Source organism: Giraffa tippelskirchi, chromosome 4, assembly GCF_054371585.1.
Source record: "Giraffa tippelskirchi isolate mGirTip1 chromosome 4, T2T-mGirTip1v1.2.pri, whole genome shotgun sequence".
Lineage (NCBI taxonomy): Eukaryota > Metazoa > Chordata > Mammalia > Artiodactyla > Giraffidae > Giraffa > Giraffa tippelskirchi.
In genome coordinates this window covers 111,984,773-112,007,716 of record NC_137278.1, presented here as the reverse complement: position 1 = coordinate 112,007,716, position 22,944 = coordinate 111,984,773, and the positions used below count along the sequence as shown (strand labels likewise).

The following is a 22,944-nucleotide window of genomic DNA, read 5'->3' as shown; positions in this document are numbered from 1 at the left end:
CTTATTTAACAATGCTATAACTTGAGTGGATATTGTCAAATGGTTTTCTAAAGGGGTTATATGAATTTTACACTGTTACCAGAAGTTTGGTATTTCTCCATATTAAAACACAATAGAGTTAATATTTTTCATTTAGGAACCAAGGCTTAGATTTTCTTTTCATGTAAGCATTGCCTATTATACACATTTTGAAAATAAAGAAAAATTTAAAGAGTAAAAATTATTTATAGTCTCACAACCAGTGATAAGGACTATTAATTTTATTATATATTCTTCTAGTCCTTTGTGTACTTTTTAAAGTAAAATTATAATCAGGCAAACTGTTTTACATCTTTTTAAAGAAACTTATGTGTTGTGAGCATTTCCCATATCTCTTTACTATAACATCTTATTTGAAATTTTCTCCATTTTTAAAAATAATCATGTTTGTATTAAACACATTTATCAGGTAGGGTTTTATATTTTTATAGCAGTGATAAACATCAGAATATTGTTTTGGCGCCTATAGGAATTGAGAGGTTGAAAGAGAGAATTTAGTATCTTTTCCCAAGGAATATTAATGATTAAACTTATAAATATGTCTAATTATTTAAGTCACTGTGAGTCATTAGTTTTCTCAAGTAACATTTTATAAACTACTTCCTAATGCAATAAAATTCGGATGTTTATTCTCTTGTTATGAGACAGCTGTGGTCCTCACATTTCTCCTACCCTTTAACCGCTGCTCCTTGAAAAACACAGCTCTTTTCCCAAGCAGTGTATTCTCAAACTTGATGTGAATGTTGCTTATATACTCATTTACCATTTGCTATATGTACTATTTGGGCACTTTGGGATCTTGCAATCTTGTTCCAAACGGAAGAATCATGAATATATAAGAATGTAAATATGTCAGGGAATTTTAGAGATATATAACCCACCAACTTCTTTCTTCCACCTGAAAGACAAAGCCCTATAAGATTAAATTACTTGTTCCCAGCTACAGTATTTGTGGCAGAGCCAGAACTGGAGCCTACATCCAACACCTATCAGAATTTTCCTACTTCAGGTGTGAAGTACTTTGTCCTTAGTGCTTTTCTTGATGCTAACTTTGCCTTTTTCTCCCAAGGAAGAAGCTACTGAAAGTATTTTTCTTTGTTTCTGTGATAGGTAAAGAAAAATTGTTTTACTTATACAACAAACACTTATTAAGTGCCTGTGGTGTGCTGTGCTTAGTCGCTCAGTCGTGTCCAACTCTATGTAACCCCATGGACTGTAGCCCACCAGGCTCTTCTGTCCATAGGGATTCTCCAAGACAAGAATAGTGGAGTGGATTACCATGCCCTCCTGCTGGGGATCTTCCCAGCCCAGGAATTGAACCTAGGTCTCCTGGATTGCAAGTGGATTCTTCATTACCTAAGCTACCAGGGAAGCCCTATTTAGTACCTAGAATGTATGATATCCTGTTTCAGAAACTGCAAATGGATGAGAAATGGTTGATGAAATTGGAACATCTGTTCAACATGGTGTTAAGTGTGGAAGGAGCTTATTTTTGGGAATCTGAACATCTGTGATAGAATTTCAGCTCTATCATTTCCCATCTCTGTTGCCTATTGAGCCTACTTAATTAATCTTTTTGAATCTTAGCTTTCTTGTTCATTATTCATTTATGGAGCCCTTACCACATGCAGAGAATAATATAAAGTGCTGGAGATACAGCATTATGAAGGACTTCAAAGAAACTTGTTTCTGTGGTTTGTATATATTACTATTTACAATTTGTTGTTGTTTAGTCCCTAAGTCGTGTCTGACTCTTTTGCAACCCCATGGACTTGTAGCCCACCAGGCCCCTCTGTCCATGGAATTCTCTAGGCAAGAATACTGGAATGGGTTGCCTTTCTTTCTCTAGGGGCTCTTCCCAACCCAGGGATTGAACCCATGTCTCCTGCATTGATAGGCAGATTCTTTACCACTGAGCCACAAGGGAAGTTTAAAATGTAGGACTTTATGTATTTATTAATTCATTTTAAATAAAGCAGTGCTTTACCTCTGTTAAGTAAATGACATTTTAAAAGTAACTAATTCATTTACTCCTGAAAACTTGAATTTATCATTAGTAATAAATACTGTTAGTTGTTTTGACAGACCTACTTTGCTCATTTTCAAGAAAGTTTCTGCCACAGCCCAAGCTAGACTAACTATAATTTGTCATTTAAGTAAAAATCGTATTCCATTGTAGCCGGTATGGGGAAAAAATCTGAAAAAGAGTGTTTGTATGTGTAGCAGATTCACTTTGTTCTACACCTGAAATGAGCACATTGTAAAAACACCCCAATAAAATTATTTTAGAAAATGATATTCCATGGAAAAAGTGGCTAGATCAGCTTGCAGATTACACAAATATTTTTCTTCAGGGTAGTCATTATACTTGGAAGAACTCTTGATGCTTGCTTCCTGTCTTGTTTCACAAAGTATTCAAAAGATGTATATTTGAGTCAAAATTTAATATGATTTATAGTTTTTGCTGCATTGTCAAGGACATTCATAAGTAAAAATGACTTGGGGGGAGAAATAAACCTGTGAATGTATAGTTGTGACTACAATGACAATAGAGTGCTGTGTTTTCTTTTCTCTCCCACTGCCTTGGTTTGTGCTTAGACACAAGCAGGTTTACAACTAGCACTTTTGCACCATCAAGTGCACATCTCAACATAGTGTAAAGGGGAAGTGCCATCTTGGTATTATTATGAAAATAGTTTTGATCTTGTCAACTCTCTGAAAGGATCCCTCTTCCCTGAACAGATCACTTTTTGGGAACCACTGCTATAGAGTATATTATTGATACTTAATTATAATGTTTTGATTGTTTTCATGTTGGCATGTACTTGTTTTTGTCATGGGATTGGCATAAGACGTCTAGTTTCATACAGTATTGTTCTGTGTATCTAAGCAAGTACTGTTAAAATTTAGTTAGTATCATATACCTGCTTGAGAGCAATACAATCAAGTTAGCAGCAGACTGCCTTTTACAAAGTATTTGTTATAAAAGCTCCAGAATAGGCATTTTATTCTGTTGATGTGTTATTGGGAGTATTGATTCAAAGTTTTTCTGATCCTGCTTTCTGTTTTGTTTTTAGGCTTGCATTGATGACAATGTTGATATGGTGAAGTTTCTGGTAGAAAATGGAGCAAATATTAATCAACCTGATAATGAAGGCTGGATACCACTTCATGCAGCTGCTTCCTGTGGATATCTTGATATTGCAGAGTAAGCTAGTTCTATGTTTAAATTTATCCAAATACTATTTTAGAGACTTGAGATTTTATAGAAACCATTATTATAGATAAATGAGAAAACTATTATATTACTGTAATTGATAAAAATTATTCTTCCCAGGAAAGAGAATAAGTGGATTGTGGGAATCCAGATATTGTCTCTTGGTGTGAGGTCATCTTGTCTCCCTCCTGTCTTTGACTTTGATACTTGAACTGATATGAGTAATTCTCTTGAGTACATGTGTATTGTCAGATGACTCAAGGTTAAGACTAGGTTGGTGCAAAAGTAATTGCAGGTTTGCATTGTTGAATTTTGCTCTTTAATATTGGAATACATTCTTAAATAAACGTGGTTATGTTATACATCATTTTAATGCGCATTTCTTGCTATATGTTTTTTTGCTAGTGACTTATTACTTGCTGTTTATTTTATATTTATTTTAGACTAGGGAAATTATGTTAGACAAAAAGCAAATTTGAGTGATTTCTCTTACTCAAGTTGCAAATGTGTCATAAAACAGCGGAAACAACTCACAGCATCAGCAACGCATTTGGCCCAGAAACTGTTAACCAATGTACAATGCAGTGGTGGTTCAAGAAGTTTTGCAAAGGAGATGATAGCCTTAAAGATAAAGAGCACAGTGGCTGGTCATTGGAAGTTGACAACAACCAATTTGAGAGCAGTCACCAAAGCTGATCCTCTTACAACTACACAAAAAGTTGCCGAAGAACTCAGCATCAACCATTCTACAGTAATTTGGCATTTCAGGCAAATTCAGTTCAGTTCAGTTGCTCAGTCATGCCCGACTCTTTGTGACCCCACAGACTGCAGCACGCCAGGCTTCTCTGTCCATCACCAACTCCCGGAGCTTGCTCAAACTCGTGTCCATCAAGTCAGTGATGCCATTCAACCATCTTATCCTCTGTCATCCCCTTCTCCTGCCTTCAGTCTTTCCCAGCATCAGGGTCTTTTCCAATGAGTCAGTTCTTCTCATCAGGTGGCCAAAGTATTAGAGCTTTAGCTGAAAGCAAAATGGAAAGGCGAAAAACCTCAGTAAGTGGATGCCTCATGAGCTGAATGCAAATCAAAAAAATCGTCGTAATCACTTATCATTGCAACAAAAAAGAATAAAATACTTAACAATAAACCTACTTAAGGAGACAAAAGAATGTGTACAGAAAACTTTCTAAGACACTGATGAAAGAAATCAAAGACGACATAAACAGATAGAGAGATAGTCCATGCTCCTGTGTTGGAAGAATCAATATTGTGAAAATGACTACACTATCAAATTCTATCTGCAGATTCATTGTTATCTCTATCAAATTACCAATGGCATTTTTCACAGAACTAGAACAAAAAAAATCTCACAATTCATACGGAAACACAGAAGACCCCAAATAGCCAAGGCAATCTTGAGAAAGAAGAATGGAGCTGGAGGAATCAACCTTTCTGATTCTAGACTATACTACAAAGCTGTAGTCATCAAGACACTATGGTACTGGCACAAAAACAGAAATACAGACCAATGGAACAAGGTAGAAAGCCCAGAGATAAACCCACACCGCTATGGGTACCTTATCTCTGGCAAAAGAGGCAAGAATATACAATGGGACACAGATAAACTCTTCAATAAGTGGTGCTGGAAAAACTGGACAGCTACGTGTAAAAGAATGCCATACACAAAGATAAACTCAAGATGGAATAAAGACCTAAATGTAAGACCGGAAACTATAAAACTCTTAGAGGAAAACTTAGAACACTCTATGACATAAATCACAGCAAGATCTTCTATGACCCACTTCCTAGAATAATGGAAATGAAAACAAAAATAAACAAATGGGACCTATTAAACTTAAAAGCTTTTGCACAGCACAGGAAACTACAAACAAGGTGAAAAGACAACCCCCCAGAAAGGGAGAAAATAATAGCAAATGAAACAATTTACGAAGGATTAATTTCCAAAATATACAAGCAGCTCATACAATTCAATACCAGAAAAACAAACAATCGAATCAAAAAGTGGGCAAAAGATTTAAACAGACATTTCTCCAAAGAAGACATGCAGATGGCTAATAAACACATGAAAAATAGCTCAACATCGCTCATTATTAGAGAAATGCAAATCAAAAGTACAATGAGATACCACCTCATACCAGTCAAAATGGCCATCATTAAAAAGAATCTATAAACAGTAAATGCTGGAGAGGATATGGAGAAAAGGGAATACTCTTGCACTGTTGGTGGGAATGTAAATTGATACAGCCACTATGGAGATCAGTATGGAGATTCCTTAAAAAACTAGGAATAAAACTACTATATGGCACAACAATCCTAGTGTTGTTGTTGTTGTTCAGTCGCTAAGTCACGTCTGAATCTCTACAACCCCATGGACTGCAGCACGCCAGGCTATCCTGTCCCTCACCATCTCCCGGAGTTTGCTCTAGGTCACATCCATTGAATTGGTGATGCCATCCAACCATCTCATCCTCCGTCACCCTCTTCTCCTTCTGCCTTCAGTCTTTCCTGGCATCAGGGTCTTTTCCAATGAGTTGGCTCTTTGCATCAGGTCAAAAAAGTATTGGGGCTTCAGCTTCCACCTCAGTCCTTCCAGTGAATATTCAAGGTTGATTTCCTTTAGGATTGACTGGTTTGATCTCCTTGCTGTACAAGGGACCCTCAAGAGTCTGTGGGTACGCATATACAATGTATACATTGGAATATTATGCAGCCACAAAAAGGAACACATCTGAGTCCATGCTAATGAGGTGGATGAAGCTAGAGCCTATTACAGAGAGCGAGGTAAGTCAGAAAGAGAAAAGCAAATACTGTTTATTAACCCATCTATCTGGAATCTTGAAAGATGGTACTAATGAACCTATTTGCAGGGCAGCAATGGAGATGAAGACATAGAGAATAGACTTATGGGCATGGGGTAGGGAGGAGGTAAAAAACAGGGTGGGATGAATGGAGAGAATAGTAGGGAAACACTAACATGTGTAAAATAGATAGCCAGTGGGAATTTGCTGTATGACTCAGGAAACTCAAACCAGGACTCTGACAGCTTACAGGGTGGGATGGGGTGGAAGGTGAGAATGAGGTTCAAGAGGGAGGAAACACATGTGTACCTATGTCTGATTCATGTTGATGTATGGCAGAAACCAATGTTGTAATTATCCTTCAATTAAAAATAAATAATGTTTTTAAAAATTGTGATTTTGAAGTGTTGTCTTCTCTTACTCTACTCAACAACAATGAACCATTTCTCAATCAGATTGTGATGTATGATGAAAAGTGGATTTTATACAACTAGCTCAATGGCTGTACTGAGAAGAAGCTCCAAAGCACTTCCCAAAGTCAGACTTGCACCCACAAATGGTCATGGTCACTGTTCGGTGGTCTGCTGCCCGTCTGATCCACTACAGCTTTCTGAATCCTAGCGAAACCATTGTATCTGAGAAATATGCTCAGCAAATTGATGAGATGCATTGAAAACTGCAGTGCCTGCAGCCAGCACTGGTCAACAAAATGGGGACAATTCTCCAGGACAACACCCGACCACACTTTTCACACCAATGCTTCAAAAGTTGAAAGAATTGGGCTATGAAGTTTGCCTCATCTGCCATATTCACCTGACCTCTTGCCGACCGACTACCATGTCTTCAAGCATCTTGACAACTTTTTGCAGGGAAAATGCTTCTACAACCAGCAGGAAGCAGAAAATGCTTTCCAAGAGTTTGTCTAATTGCAAAGCATGCATTTTTATTCTGTAGGAATAAATTTGTTTCTCATTGGCAAAAATACATTGATGGCAGTGAGTCCTATTTTGATTAATAAAGATGTGTTTGAGTCTAGGTATAATGATTTAAAATTCACAGTCCAAAACTGCAATTATTTTTCACTAACCTTAATATTTAACAATCTAGTCTACCCTTATGTAATCATTAATTGCTAGGGGAAATTAACAATAGTTCTGAATTATGTTGCTTTGCTAAAAAGAGAATTATGATACCCAGTTCTCCAGTTATTCAGTGTATTTATGCTTAGTTTTTATTGTTTTCTAAAAATACCAAAAATAGTCATTGTATTCTTGAGTTCAATTCAGTCGCTCAGTCGTGTCTGACTCTTTGCAACCCCATGGACTGCAGCACGCCAGGCTTCCCTGTCCATCACCAACTCCTGGAGCTTGCTCAAACTCATGTCCTTCAAGTTGGTGATGCCATCCAACCATTTCATCCTCTGTCGTCCCCTTTTCCTGCCTTCAGTCTTTCCTAGCATCAGGGTCTTTTACATTGAGTCAGTTCTTCGCATCAGGTGTCCAGAGTATTGGAGTTTCAGCTTCAGCATCAGTCCTTCCAGTGAATATCCTAAAAGTTGATTTCCTTTAGAATTGACTAGTTGGATCTCCTTGCAGTCCAAGGGACTCTCAAGAGTCTTCTCCAACAGCATGGTTCAAAAGCATCAGTTCTTTGGCCCTCAGCTTTCTTCATAGTCCAAATCTCACACCCATACATGACTACTGGAAAAACCATAGCTTTGACTAGATGGACGTTTGTTGGCAAAGTGATGTCTCTGCTTTTTAATATGCTGTCTAGATTGGTCATAGCTTTTCTTTCATGGAGCAAGCGTCTTTTAATTTTAATTTATTCTTAACTTCCTTTAATAGGGAAGTACTTTCTGAGAAAATTTGATTCTTCGAACATTTAACAAGGAAGTATGGATATTCTGACAAAGTAATTTTTTCATCAAGTTATCTTATTTTTTCTTGCTACTATGTATTCAGCACCATAAACATTTTTATTGTCTATCTGCTTACTTCAAAGCTTATCAGCTAATAAGTATTCAATATGATAGTACTACTCTGAGAATCCAACTCTGACATCCATACATGACCACTGGAAAAACCATTGCCTTGACTAGACGATGGACCTCTATTGGCAAAGTAATGTCTCTGCTTTTTCCAGTAGTCATGTATGGATGTGAGAGTTGGACTATAAAGAAAGCTGAGTGCCGACGAATTGATGATTTTGAACTGTGATGTTGGAGAAGACTCTTGAGAGTCCCTTGGACTGCAAGGAGATCCAACCAGTCCATCCTAAAGGACATCAGTCCTGAATGTTCTTTGGAAGGACTGATGCTGAAGCTGAAACTCCCAATACTTTGGCCGCCTGATGTGAAGAGCTGATTCATTTGAAAAGACCCTGATGCTGGGAAAGATTGAAGGCAAGAGGAGAAGGGGACGGCAGAGGATGAGATGGTTGGATGGCATCACCGACTCAATGGACATGAGTTTGAGTAAACTCTGGGAGTTGGTGATGGACAGGGAGGCCTGGCTTGTTGCAGTCCATGGGGTCGCAAAGAGTCAGACATGACTGAGTGACTGAACTGACTGACTGACTCTAGGAGTCTCTTAGTAATTCTTCATATTTTTCTTTCTTTGTTCATTTCATGCACGTATATACCCCACCCTCCATCCCCTCAGCCATGTGTATTGGAGATACATTATAGCAGTTGAAGAGGAAGGTAGTGTTTGGTGAAATGAAAAGTGCTTTAGGAATTAGAAGATCTGAGCTATTTGAGTTTTATTACTGACTGTAATACTGATTGCACTACATCTTTTGACAATTTGTTTCCTCTTTCTGGGCTTCGATTTCTTTATGTGTAAAATGAAGGAGTCTCCCTGCCATTGTAAAACAGTAGTGGTTATTCATAATTTTAATCATGATTTTCAAGTTCTTTATTCCTTTCTATTCTTTTCATGCTCAAGAAAGGGCTTGGATTTCATCTTCATGAAGAAAAATAGCTAATGTGTATTTATTTTCAGCTGTCCTTAAATATTCGGTATGTAGGCTCTGGAGTCAACCAATGTGGATTATGAAGGCTTCCTCAACCACTCTCTAAGGGTATTACCTTGGGCAAGTTGCTTAGTGTTTATAATCTTCAGTTTTCTCCTCTATAGAAAGGGATTAGTATTTTCTGGGTTTGTTGTGAGGGTTAACTGATGTAACCCACCAAGCATAGTTCCTGGCACATAGTTCCTGGAATACTCCATATGTATTAATTTTTGACCATTATCTTATTTATCTTTTCCGGGAAAATGAAAACTCAACTTCTTTCTTCATATGTTTAATTCTTGTGTTTCACTTTTTAATTCATGCTTCTGAGTTTGAAAAGACAATAATAATTTTTCTGAATAATTTCCTCTTGTAGACTTGGCTAATATCCCATGTGTCAGTTGGGATGATTATAGATCCAGGTAATCCTCGGACACGACTGAGTGACTGAACAATAATAAATCGTATCCAACTTAAACTGACCTAAAGAGAAAGGGCAATAGGTGTACATGATAATGTATTAGAGATAGTAGAACAAAGAATGTGAGGTTGCAGTTTAGTTTCTAAACAATTAAGAATTTCACATCTGGTCTCTAGCCTAGCAGGAACCTAGTGAATAGATGAGTGATAGCTCTTCACATTCTGACTCTTCAGTTATCTCACCTTTTCACCAAAGTAATTACTTTCAACTTCTCCCTGCTTTGAGTGAGGTGGAAATCTTAGGGGAAACGAAAAACAGATTGTTAAATAATGCCTCTTCTCCAGAGTGGATTAGAGGAAGAATAAATGAAGTGAATTTGGGGAGTATAATGTTAATGGCCAGCTTATGCCTTGTTTTACTATATACTCATGGGTCATGTATTGAAATGTATGGATTAGCATCATTCTTTCTTGGGGGGTACCGACTTGGCTGTGTATTCTTGCCACCTCTTCTTAATATCTTCTGCTTCTGTTAGGTCCATACCATTTCTGTCCTTTATGAGCCCATCTTTGCATGAAATGTACCCTTGATATCTCTAATTTTCTTGAAGAGATCTCTAGTCTTGCCAGCAAATTTGGGAAACTCAGCAGTGGCCACAGGACTGGAAAAGGTCAGTTTTCATTCCAATCCCAAAAAAAGGCAATGCCAAAGAATGCTCAAACTACCACACAATTGCACTCATCTCACACGCTAGTAAAGTAATGCTCAAAATTCTCCAAGCCTGGCTTCAACATTATGTGAACCGTGAATTACCAGATGTTCAAGCTGGTTTTAGAAAAGGCAGAGGAACCAGAGATCAAATTGCCAACATCTGTTCGATCATCAAAAAAGCAAGAGAGTTCCAGAAAAAACATCTATTTCTGCTTTATAGACTATGCCAAAGCCTTTGACTGTGTGGATCACAAGAAACTGTGGAAAATTCTGAAAGAGATAGGAATACCAGACCACCTGACCTGCCTCTTGAGAAATCTGTATGCCGGTCAAGACGCAACAGTTAGAACTGGACATGAAACAACAGACTGGTTCCAAATAGGAAAAGGAGTCCATCAAGACTGTATATTGTCACCCTGCTTATTTAACTTATATCTAGAGTACGTCATGAGAAACGCTGGGCTGGAAGAAACACAAGCTGGAATCAAGATTGCCAGGAGATATATCAATAAACTCAGATATGCAGATGACACCACCGTTATGGCAGAAAGCGAAAAGAACTAAAGAGCCTCATGATGAAGGTGAAAGAGGAGAGTGAAAACGTTGGCATAAAACTCATTCAGAAAACTAAGATCATGGCATGTGGTCCCATCACTTCATGGGAAATAGATGGGGAAACAGTGTCAGACTTTATTTTTTTGAGCTCCAAAATCACTGCAGATGGTGACTGCAGCCATGAAATTAAAAGGCGCTTACTCCTTGGAAGAAAAGCTGTAACCAACCTTGACAGCATATTAAAAAGCAGAGACATTACTTTGCCAACAAAGGTCTGTCTAGTCAAAGCTATAGTTTTTCCAGTAGTCATGTATGGATGTGAGAGTTGGACTATAAAGAAGGCTGAACGCGGAATAATTGATGCTTTTGAACTGTGGTGTTGGAGAAGACTCTTGAGAGTTCCTTGGACTGCAAGGAGATCCAACCATTCCATCCTAAAGGAAATCAGTCCTGGATATTCATTGGAAGGACTGATGTTGAAGCTGAAACTCCAATACTTTGGCCACCTGATGAGAAGAACTGACTCATTTGAAAAGACCCTGATGCTGGGAAAGACTGAAGGCGGGAGAAGAAGGGGATGACAGAGGATGAGATGGTTGGATGGCATCACCTACTCAATGGACATGAGTTTGAGTAAACTCCCGTAGCTGGCGATGGACAGGGAGGCCTGGTGTGCTGCAGTCCATGGGGTCACAAAGAGTTGGTACGACTGAGCGACTGAACTGCATTGTTAGTGTTATGCTCTGAATCATGTCCCCACAAGATTCATATGTTGAAGGCCTTACCGCAGAACATAGGAATGTGACTGTATATATAGAGCCTTTTAAGAGGATGATGAGGCCCTTATCATCTCTTAACAGGAGGCCTTTAGGGTGGGCCCTAATCCAATCTTAGAGTGTCTTTTTGAGAGGAAATTTGGACACAAAGGATGACACCGTGGCTTTCACACAGACAAGACAGCATAAGGACACTGCTAGAAGGTGGCCATCTGTCAGCTAAGGAGAGACACCTCGGAAGAAACCAATCCTGCCAACACCTTGATCTTGACCTTCTAGCCTCTAGAACTATGAGAAAATGAATTTCTATTGTTTGATCCAGTTGTCTATGGTATTTTGTTATGGTAATATTAGCAGTCTAATATAGGCAGTATAAAATTCTCAGTGTTGCATCAAGGTGTTCTTCCCTAAAAGTTAACAGTTCGATGCCATTAGACTGTAGAGTAGAAGCAAAATTAAATATAATGACTTTTGTACATATTTGAATGATTATGGAGTCCAAGAAAATGTATTCAATTTAGTATTCCAGTCTAAGATGATCAGTTAATTGTAACTAATCATTTATTATAACTGAATTATATATTTAAGTTATTACGTACAAAGCATTGAAAATCAAATCCTGTGACTTGGCTTTCAGTAACCAGGAAATAATCGTGAATAAAACAAAGAATAGATGAAAGAATAATTAGGTGAAAACAGTTCTTTTTTATAGCTGAAACATTTTTGTAAAGGAAACTTCTTCATGTCTACTATTTGGTTACCCCTAGTACAAGTTTTGGAGAAGGCAATGGCACCCCACTCCAGTATTCTTGCCTGGAAAATCCCATGGATGGAGGAGCCTGGTAGGCTACAGTCCATGGGGTTGCGAAGAGTCGGACACGACTGAGCGACTTCACTTTCACTTTTCCCTTTCATGCACTGGAGAAGGAGATGGCAACCCACTCCAGTATTCTTGCCTGGAGAATCCTAGGGACGGCGGAGCCTGGTGGGCTGCCGTCTATGGGGTCACACAGAGTCGGACACGACTGAAGCGACTTAGCAGCAGTACAAGTATTATAGGAAATTAGGATATATTCTTTATTCTTTTCCTTTATAACTCTGATTTTTAAAATAGTGAGTTGGTTTACTTACCTTCAGAAAGGAGTAATTGATTTTGTGTGTATGTGTGTGTGTGATTTAAGTAACTTGAGAAGTGTGTGCATTTAAGCATACTTGATGTATTTCAATGTATTACAGTTATTATCCTTGGCTTCCCTTGTAGCTCAGTGTGTGTGTGTATGTGTGTGTGTGATTTAAGTAAGTTGAGGATTGTGTGCATTGGAGCATACTTGATGTATTTCAATGTATTACAGTTATTATCCTTATTGATTAGGAAATTGTACCATCTTTGGTCAACAAGAGTCTCTTCATGTTGGCTTCTAAGACCTTGGGATATGACCCAGTAAAAGGATCTTTAAAAGCTTCATTGCTCTTTAGTAATATAAAAATGTTCCAGACACATCTTTTATATTTCTAGAATTGCCATTTCTCTGAAGAAGCCTGTCCCTTTTATACTGGATTGGTCATTCTTTCAAATTTAGCACCCAAGGGTATCTTTCTTTAACCTCTTTTGTCTTTTATCTGTATTTTCTTTCTCCCTTCATTGCCAGGAACTATAGAATTAAAATAATACGTTATTACTAATTTGCTTCATTATATGTTACACATACATTAGACTGCTTATAACAGTACCACCAATAATCATAAGTACTGAAAGCAGCTTGAAGTTTGGGATTGTTTTTTGACAGGAGTGAAGAGGATGACATTTCTTTTTGTCCTTAGGGTATCCCAGTTGGAGTATACCATTGAACTACTGTGTGTGTTGAAGTCACTTGGAGTAGTACTTTTCTGTGTGGCTATGACACTAACTATATATACCATTACGTTAATTGTTTATTTCTTTTTTAGAGTTTGTTTTTTGTTTAATTTTGTTTGACAATTTACATAAAATACCAGGTTCTAATGGCAATTACCACCCTATTTCCTATAGGTAACATTTTTAAATTTTATATTTTATCCCAGTTTGTGTTTTAATGTGAGCATTATTCCCCCTTTGTAGATAAATGAAAATTTATCATACACCGTTTCTCCACTTTTCTCTTTTCACTTAACAATCTCTCCTGGAGAATACTGTGTAGTGGGATATAGAGATATTTCTCATTGTTCTCTTTGGATTTAGTATTTTGTACTCCATTGTACAGTGTCATTGTGGTTAATTCAGCCTGCCCTTCTTGATTGACCAATGAATGTTATTTATTTGAATGACTATAACCTTTTCCTTGGCATTGTCTTTATTTTTTTTATTCTTGCAAATTGTAAGAATTTTTGTTTATTTGAAAAATATTTCATAGTTGAATAATAAAACTTAAATGATTTGTTTTATTAACATCTTGGTTATTGATATGATTATAATCTTTTGAATTTCATCACTGCATTTTTTAGGCTTCCACCACAGATATTTAAGGAATGCTTTTATCTCAAGTAGCTCTAGTGTTTGCATTAAAATTTTCCAATAATAGAGAAAATTAGCCCTGTGTTAGGCTAGCATTATGTGGTTTCATAGTATATAGAATGAAATGTTGATTAATTAGTGTTAATATATTTTCCTTCATGTTTGGAGTAGCTTTGAAGACATTGCTGTTGAAGATTTCATATCATCATAAAATACTGGTGATGACATTCAGTGACATTTTCATAGTGTTATTTACAGCATGGAAAAAGTTTCATTAGTTTTGTCATTTGACCATTAAAGAATCAACTATTTAAGGATATAACTTTTTAAAATATTGTGGTGGCTTATTAATATCATGTCTTTTCTTTTTCATTATCACCTTTATTTCATAAATATCCATCAGAATCCTCAAGACTTCTCTTGGCGTATCTTTCAAGATATATTCAGTAATAACTATTTCATCACCTCTTTCCTTTCTCCCTGATCCCGGACACTGTTGTTCTTCACTGGAATTATTGCAGTTGGAATCATTCTAGCCATCACCATCTTCTTCCCCCCACCTGTCTTCTGCACAGCAGCTAGAATGATCCTTGTAAGATATTGTAAGTGGAATAGCATCACATTTTATTCAAAGCCCTTCACCCTCTAGTGGGTTTATAATGCATTCAAAAAGTAGGATTCTGGTGGCCTATGAGGCTATGGTGTGGCCCCCTGTTACATCCATGATGTCATTTTCTCCACTCTTCTCCAGGCTTTCTTTTAGCCAAGCTGGTCTTCTTGCTGAGCCTTTAAACCAACTAGGCATCTTGCTTCATAGTCTGTACCTGCTGATTCCTCTGTCTGGAATTCAATAATGTTATTTTTGGTGAAAAAATCAGAAATTCTTACCAATTTAAGAACTATATGAACTACATCACCATACCTATGAGAAACACTATAATATTCCTGAGTTCAAGGTCAGGAATGAGACAACTCTTTTTATTATTTTAACTGCTAAGTAATTGCTATTAACTTTACACAAATTACCAACTTCTCTGAACCTGTTTCCTCATCTATAAAGTGGAAATGTTAGCACTTATCCCTAACTTATAACATTATTGTGAAGATTAGATCAGATCATACTTATAAAACACTTGGCACAATGAATAGCACATATTTAGTATCAGTACAGTTAGCTGAATTACTTGTTACTACTTGTATTACTCTTTTTGGTCACTACTTTTAGTGAAAAATAGCTAAACTCTTGGTTCTCCTGGATTATTTAATAAAACTATAATCTTAGTATTTGCTCTTAGGGCAGACCTAGCTCGATGAGAGGAACAGGGGAAAGAGAAGTAGTCATTTGTCATATTTACTTTGATATGGGTTATTTGAGCACCAAGAAGAGTTGGCAAATCCATGCATTTCGGTTTACACATTTCTTATAAGAATGATACATTGCTAGTGTAAAGAGACCATGTATTTTGCTTAAAAGTCTCAGAAGGTGAAATTGAATCTAAGATCCTTTGAAAACACTAAAATTTTATTTGTAGGATATTTATATCTTGCTATAATAATAATAAGATATATTTGCCCCAAACTAGTATTTTCATATATGCTTCCCTGGTGGCTTAGCCGTAAAGAATAATGCTTGAGACACAGGGTTCAGTCCTTGGATCGGGACGATCCTCTGGAGAAGGCAATGGCAACCCATTCCAATAGTTTTGCCTGGGATGTCTCATGGACAGAGGAGCCTGGCAGGCTACAGTCCAAGGGGTCGCAAAAGAGTCAGATACGACTTAGTGACTAAACAGCAACAACAATATTCTGATATATATTCTTATTGCTTTTTTTTAACAACTCTATGAACATGTTCAGTTATTTCCATTTCTCGATTTTGAACTGGACCCTTATTCTCAAGACTCAAATTCTGATGTTCTTTCTGTTACATTATTACTGTCTCCTATAGTAGTTTAGGCATTTTGAAAAGTAAAAGTGACTGCAACTGCTCCTAATCAAGCTTACAGATACATATGAAGTCAGTACCAATACTAGATAGAAGAAATGGACCAAGAGATGTTCAAGTAACATTGAGGAAGAAGTGATCAATTCTGTTTAGACCATTCAGAGAAAGATTCCAGGGGAGGTGACATTATTAGATTAAACAATGGACAGGTTTTTATTATTATTATTATTATTGGAGTATAATTGCTTTACAGTGTTGAATTAGTTTCTGCTGTACAACAACGTGAATCAGCTATATGTATATATAATCAGATTATATCTATATATACACCCTCTCCCTTGTGAGCCTTTCTCCTACCCCACCCCCCTGCCTCACCCCTTTAGGTCATCTTAGAGCACTGAGCTGAGCTCCCTGTGCTACACAACAGCTTCCCCTTATCTAGAGATAGCAGAATTTTTGCCTCTGGGAGTTGAGAGCTATCTGAGAATAGTCATATTCATAAATGGGAAATAATACATGGTTAAATCTCTTTTAACTAGCATCCAGTCTATTACTAACATTTGCCATTTCTTTGTTATAACATATTGAATGACTGCCATAAAGTTATTAATATTGATCATTGTAACACGTAGACTACTTCTACTAAGGTCACTTACTTCTGTTTCCACTAGTGGAACTGCAAGCCTACTAAAAGTTAGTTGTGTGTGTTCTGGCCTATTAATGTCTGTTTCCCTTGTTAGTGATAATATAATTTAATTAGAACTCTTAAAACTGATGCAATGTGTACAAAAAAGAAAATTATTGCTAATGATTAAGTTAACTATTTTGAAAAGCCTCAGTAAAGGGAAAGTCCTGAAAATATGATTGCTCTTTATTTGGATGTGGGTGCAACAACTGAAAAATTGAAAGAAAAAATATCTAGAAGGATTACATATTCAGATTGCATTTGTGTTGACTGCAAATGTTAGTTTCACTTTAAGATTTTGATGTTTCAGTACATTAGTAGTATCATTTATGCAAGAAAGGGAGCGTGGATTTAAGTCATTGGAGACGTTCCACAGTATCATCTATGTTGAAATAAATGACTTGCTTTTATTTATTTTCACATATGTGATATATTTTACTATTCCCTATTTTAATCATCTTTTCTGGTTAACCAAATCAGTGCTTGTTGTGATTGCACTGGGTAACAGGCTTCTTTGGAGCCATTGTATTTTCAGGAGAGGAACATTAGTGTTATATGGCGAGAGCTAATAAGATAGGTCGAGGGAACTGGGACTGTAGCACAGAGGAATTTGTGTGCCTTGCTAACTTTGACCTTTAATGGTGAGACATTTTTAGGAACATGATGGTCCTTTCCCTGTACTTTTAGAAAACAATTCTTGACAGATTAGAGAGTCGACAAGAGAGCCAGGGCAGTGGCAGTGAGCTTAGAAGTGGGGCAGATCTGAAAGAAATTTGGAAAATAAAATTAATAAGGTTTGATGTGATTTACTGGATCTAGGTAGTAAGGTGGGAAGAAAAATCAACAGTAGTGATAATGCTGATAATAGCTAACATTTACTGAGCACTTTGAGTCACTGCTCAGAGTCCTTTTAACTGTATATAATTTTGGTCATCCTGACAATTACATAACAATATATTGCTACTACTACCCTATGGCCCAGATGCACAATTCTAAAACCCAAAACTCTGAAAAATGACAAGTTGTAAGATTGGTGTAGGCTCACTTGGCAACAAACCATGACTAGACCTGATACAAGGCTATTTATAGTCTTTGTTTCTCCCCACTTAAGCGTTTTTTATTTTTGCAAAAATATCAGTATGTTTGGTTATGGAGTACTGACTCAGACTCAGTAGGAATGAGTTTGGAAAACTCAGTAGTTTTCCAAAATATAACAAGTTTTGAAATTCGTGCTTGGATGGGTGATTGGCCCATAATTGTAATTCTTATTTTATGGGTTTTATGGGAGAGGAAACAGTTGTAGAGAGAAATCACACACAGTAATTGGCAGAGCTAGGATTTAAACCTGGACTGTCTTATATTGTCATGTCTGCACTCCACTGTTCTGCCTCCCTTCCTAGCCTTTGTAACTGGGAAAAGGACGCCATTACACTAAAATAAGGAATTGAAGAGGAAGATTGAGGAAAGCATGTAGTAGAATGTGGATTTAGATAGGCCTAGTTTGAGATGCCAACTGAAAAGATGCAGTAAGAAACCAGGACTTTTGGGGTATGTTTATAATGTGTATACTGAATTTCATCAAATCTGATTCCATCATTGTAACAGAGTATCATTATTTTATGTACCAACTTAAAAAGTTAAAAAAGAAAAACTATTAACACAGTGTGTATGATTTCTTGTTTTTAGGCACCTTGAGTTTTTTTGTTTTCCCACAGAGTATCATTCTTTATGCAGTTGCAGTGTCCTGGATGCAGCATTGCTAAAAAATGTTTTCTTGTTGCCTTTGGGATTTTCTTCTAAGCCACTGATATTAATAGCATCCTGCAGATTTTGTTGGTGGTGCTTTCTTGACCTTACTACAAGGTATCAACCAAAAATTTCAAACACTATCCAGAAGGTATTTTTTAAGTTAACAGTTAAGCTCAATAAATAAGGTATTAAAGGTATCAGTGCACATAAATCAGTTGAAGTGAAAACAGTAGGAATAGTTATGACTGGGTTACATAAAGACAGATAAGACAACCATGTTGTGTTCATTATCCATTGTATCTATGATTGTAAGGTCAGTTGATTGTAGATTTTATCAGTATTAAAATCTAGGGGAATTTACATCTTAGAATTACTACACAATAAGTAGGACTTTTGCCCCTGGGAATTAGGAGATGCAGTAATAAAGTAGGACAGCAGTGCATGTAATTGATTTTAATAAACAAGTATGCATCTTTAGTAGGAGTTAGCACACAATCAAAGAAGTATCATTGCTCTGAGGAATAATTAAAAGAAATAAATACTGAAGACAGAACCTTCAGAATTTCCTATATTTAAAGGTACTCTGCAAAGAGAAGAGAGGAGTGTAAATACTTCCACACATTTTGAATTTGTTTTTATGTTTTGGCAATCCAGGAGCCTAGACAGTTGGAAAACAGAGCCCACTTTCACAATAAATTCATTTCTCTCATATGTGTTAGCCTGATCTTTGCTATTGTATCTAGAGCATAACTGTGAAACCATGATGTCAGAAATTCAGCCAGGTATTTGGCAAGGTATCAGGACCACATTAATCCATGTTATTGGACTAATAACATGATTTGCATATAAAAATAATACTTCTACCTGTGGAATTTTGACAAATTGAATTTTTTTTTTAAGATTGAAATTGGTAATGTTATAAACATTATAATTTCCTGACAATTAAAAATGAGAATTTCTGTTTATGGGAAAATAGAATATATATGCTTTTCCCTATTCTTCCTGCTAAGTACAACTAAAAAACCTGCATATTATATATATAAGATATACAAAGACTCTGAAAAGTGGAAAGAAGTCAGAACAACTTGTGATCTCAGTATTCAAGGAGTGACACAGGAGCGAGTTTTTGGCTTTTCTCTTTGCCTCATGTGCACCACACTTCGAACTGAGGAAATTGATAACCCAGAAGCAGCAATGGCTGCACATTGCCCTCAAAGAAAGCCCCAACAAAGCCTAACCCTTTTAGCCAAGTACTAGGAGTGAGACACCCTAAAACCTTTAAAAAAAAAAACCTACTCTTTACTCCACCAAATACTACAGAAGAAAACCCTGTTCCCACCCACACCCTCACTAGCACAGGCTAGGTAGGGAACATAGACTTGCAACATTACCAGGCTGTCATGAGGTGCCCTGGCACCCCTTATTGTCATGATGTCAGAGTAGGTGAGATACAGAGCCCACTGAGGTTTTCATCTTCATCAGATGGTTAACTAGCCCTCTCCTAATTTGCACTGGAGACCATGTGGGAAGCCTGGACTTATGCCCAACCTGGTAGTAAAAAGGAGCCCCTACACCTCCCCACTTAGGTGAAGTCAGAAGAGGTGTGGTAGAGAGGTTCTACTTCCACCATTGCCCGTCAGTAAAGAGGCCTAAGTCTCCCTTTGTGGTGTCAGTGGAAGCACATAGGGCATCATAGTGACACACCCATACCTTCTCATCCAGGAAGGGATCAGTGAAGCCTTGGTGGGGAAGCAGAGGTAACAGGGAGTTGCTCCATCTGTAGCGTCAGTGGAGGCTGAGTGGGGAACCTGAGCTTCTACCCCTACCTTGTAATAATGAGATAACCCCTTCCCATCTTTTCTGCTAGAGCAGGGCCAAAAACATCATCAGCAAACATATAAGATTTAAACATGATCTGGAGTCTCATAGTGCTCAAAGTGTTCATATTTTAAATGAAAGTCAGTTGTCATACTAAGGAAAAATTCAAATTGAATGAAAAAGACAGTGGAGACCAGCATTGAGATTACAGAGATGTTAATCTTAAAATTATTTGACAAAGATTATAAGAGCATCTATCACAAAAATGCTTCAACAAGCAATTACAAGTATGCTTGAAACGAAAAAAGTTGCAGCCAAAAAAGTCTGCAAAGAAATCTAAGATATGAAGAATCAAATGGAAATTTTGGAATTGAAAAAAATCTAATAACCGAAATAAATAACAGATAGGCTTAACAGCAAAATGGAGGAGCTAGAAGAAAGAATTGGTGAACTGAAAAACAGAACAATAGAAATGAACAAATCTGGGCAACAGAGAGAAACTAGACTAAAATTAAATGAACAGAGCCTCAAGGGCCAGTGGGACTAGAGCAGACAGCTCACATTTGTGCCTTTGGAGTCCCAGAAGAAGAGAAAGTGGGCATGGCTGGAGAAGTGTTTAAAGAAATAATAAATAATAGCTAAAAACTTACTTAAACTTGGCAAAAGTATAAACTTACAGATTCAAGTTTTAACAAATTTGAAACAGGATAAACCTTTCAGTTCTGAAAGCTAAAGACAAAGTAAAAATTCAAAGCAATGAGAAAGAAACCACTATAAGATTGGGGCAGCAGGGGATTGAATTAAAGCAGACGTCTCTTCAGAAACATGGAGACCAGAAAGACATGGCACAACATTTGTCAAGTGCTGAAAGAAAGAACTGTTAATCTAAAAAAAAACTCTCAAAAGTCCCAGGTCATAACTTTTGTTCGGATTCTTATTGTTACAATTATTTTCAGCTATTTTTTATTATGATAAAGAACTTTAAATATGAGATAGCAGAGTACATTCCCGCTGAAGATGCATAAGGTTATTTTTACTTATTTTATGACGTTGCTCAGAGACTTCAAAAGTAAATACCATTTATTTTTGAAGTTAATGTTCTACTTACCATCTTCAAGAAGTTCAGGTCGCTTGATTTTCGTGATTTCTGTCTCATTGGATGGTTTTGAGTAATTCATTTGAATTTTCAAGAAACAGCTATTTCAGTGGTTTTCTGACTTTTGCATTTTTTTAATTGTGATAGGAATGTAATATTCAATTTTAATAATGTTAAGTATATTCATATTTTTTTTACCACAAATCTCGATAGACTTTTTCATCTTGCAGTACTAAAACTCTACCTGGTAAACACTTAATTTCCCCTCCTCACTCCCCTAGTTCCTTGATAACTACCTTCCTCTCTGCTATTTTTATGATTTTGACAACTTTAGACATTTCACATGAGTGGAATCATACAGCATTTGGCTTTTTGTGACTAGTTTATTTTGCTTACCATAATGACCTTAAGTTCATCAATGTAACAGAACTTTTTGCTTACGGCTACACTGACATTTCTATTTTTAAAAACTCATGGATTGAATACATGAAAAATCCATGTATTGGTTAAAACAACCTCTTGACACTAGTTTTTCTCTAGTAAATAACAATGTAGTTATTCAGTTCTTGCTGATGAAATTTCTGTCTCTAATCACTGTGTTTTCATTAGCTTCTAATTTAAAGACAGAATTTTAAAGTGAACTATTTCCCTTCCTCAAGCAGTCTCTTCTATAGTTTGGCTTTTGACAAAACTCAGAATCCAAGGTAATTAATAGAATCCACCAAATTTGTTGTTCAAATTCAGTTAACACTGAATTGTTCTAACCAAGATAGAATCCAACCCATCTAATATACCATTTCCAAGTTGCATACAGTAACTTGGTTAACAGCTTTACACCTTTTGTTAGATTTTTAGATTAACACATATGCAGTTAATTTTGTATAAATACTTTGGATCATGTCTTGATTTTGAGGTTTATTAATTATCCAACACGAAAATTTCGGTCAACACCGAAATCAGATTGATTATATTCTTTGCAGCCAAAGATGGAGAAGCTCTATACAGTCAGCAAAAACAAGACCGGGAGCTGACTGTGGCTCAGATCATGAACTCCTTATTGCCAAATTCAGACTTAAATTGAAGAAAGTATGGAAAACCACTAGACCATTCAGGTATGACCTAAATCAAATCCCTTATGATTATACAGTGGAAATGAGAAGTAGATTTAAGGGACTGGATCTGATAGAGTGCCTGAAGAACTATGGACGGAGGTTCGTGACACTGTACAGGAGACAGGGATCAAGACCATCCCCATGGAAAAGAAATGCAAAAAAGCAAAATAGCTCTCTGAGGAGGCCTTACAAAGAGCTGTGAAAAGAAGAGAAGCAAAAAGCAAAGGAGAAAAGGAAAGATATTCCCATTTGAATGCAGAGTTCCAAAGGATAACAAGGAGAGATAAGAAAGCCTTCCTCAGCAATCAGTGCAAAGAAATAGAGGAAAACAGTAGAATGGGAAAGACTAGAGATCTCTTCAAGAAAATTAGAGATACCAAGGGAATACTTCATGCAAAGATGGGCTCGGTAAAGGACAGAAATGGTATGGACCTAACAGAAGCAGAAGATGTTAAGAAGAGGTGGCAAGAATACACAGAAGAACTATACAAAAAA

General features: G+C 36.8%; 1 protein-coding gene and 1 long non-coding RNA gene across 31 annotated transcripts in view; one reads left to right on the top strand and one right to left on the bottom strand.

Moving 5' to 3' along the window:
* Positions 1–22,944, top strand: part of PPP1R12A (protein phosphatase 1 regulatory subunit 12A) — a 171,114-nt gene that overhangs the window by 60,952 nt on the left and 87,218 nt on the right. For all 30 annotated transcript variants that reach the window (XR_014082905.1, XR_014082906.1, XR_014082908.1 and 27 more), the window contains exon 2: positions 3,117–3,247. Coding sequence is in view for 10 of the 30 variants with exons in the window: in XM_081593181.1 (XP_081449307.1) it covers positions 3,117–3,247 (131 nt within the window). In the remaining 20 variants the exon portion in view is untranslated. The remainder of the gene's footprint in view (positions 1–3,116; positions 3,248–22,944) is intronic.
* On the bottom strand, positions 14,653–19,976 carry LOC145546417 (uncharacterized). The gene is made up of 2 exons (XR_014082914.1): positions 19,815–19,976; positions 14,653–14,884 (listed from the first exon to the last, which is right to left on the bottom strand). It is a non-coding gene; the product is annotated as an uncharacterized LOC145546417 (long non-coding RNA).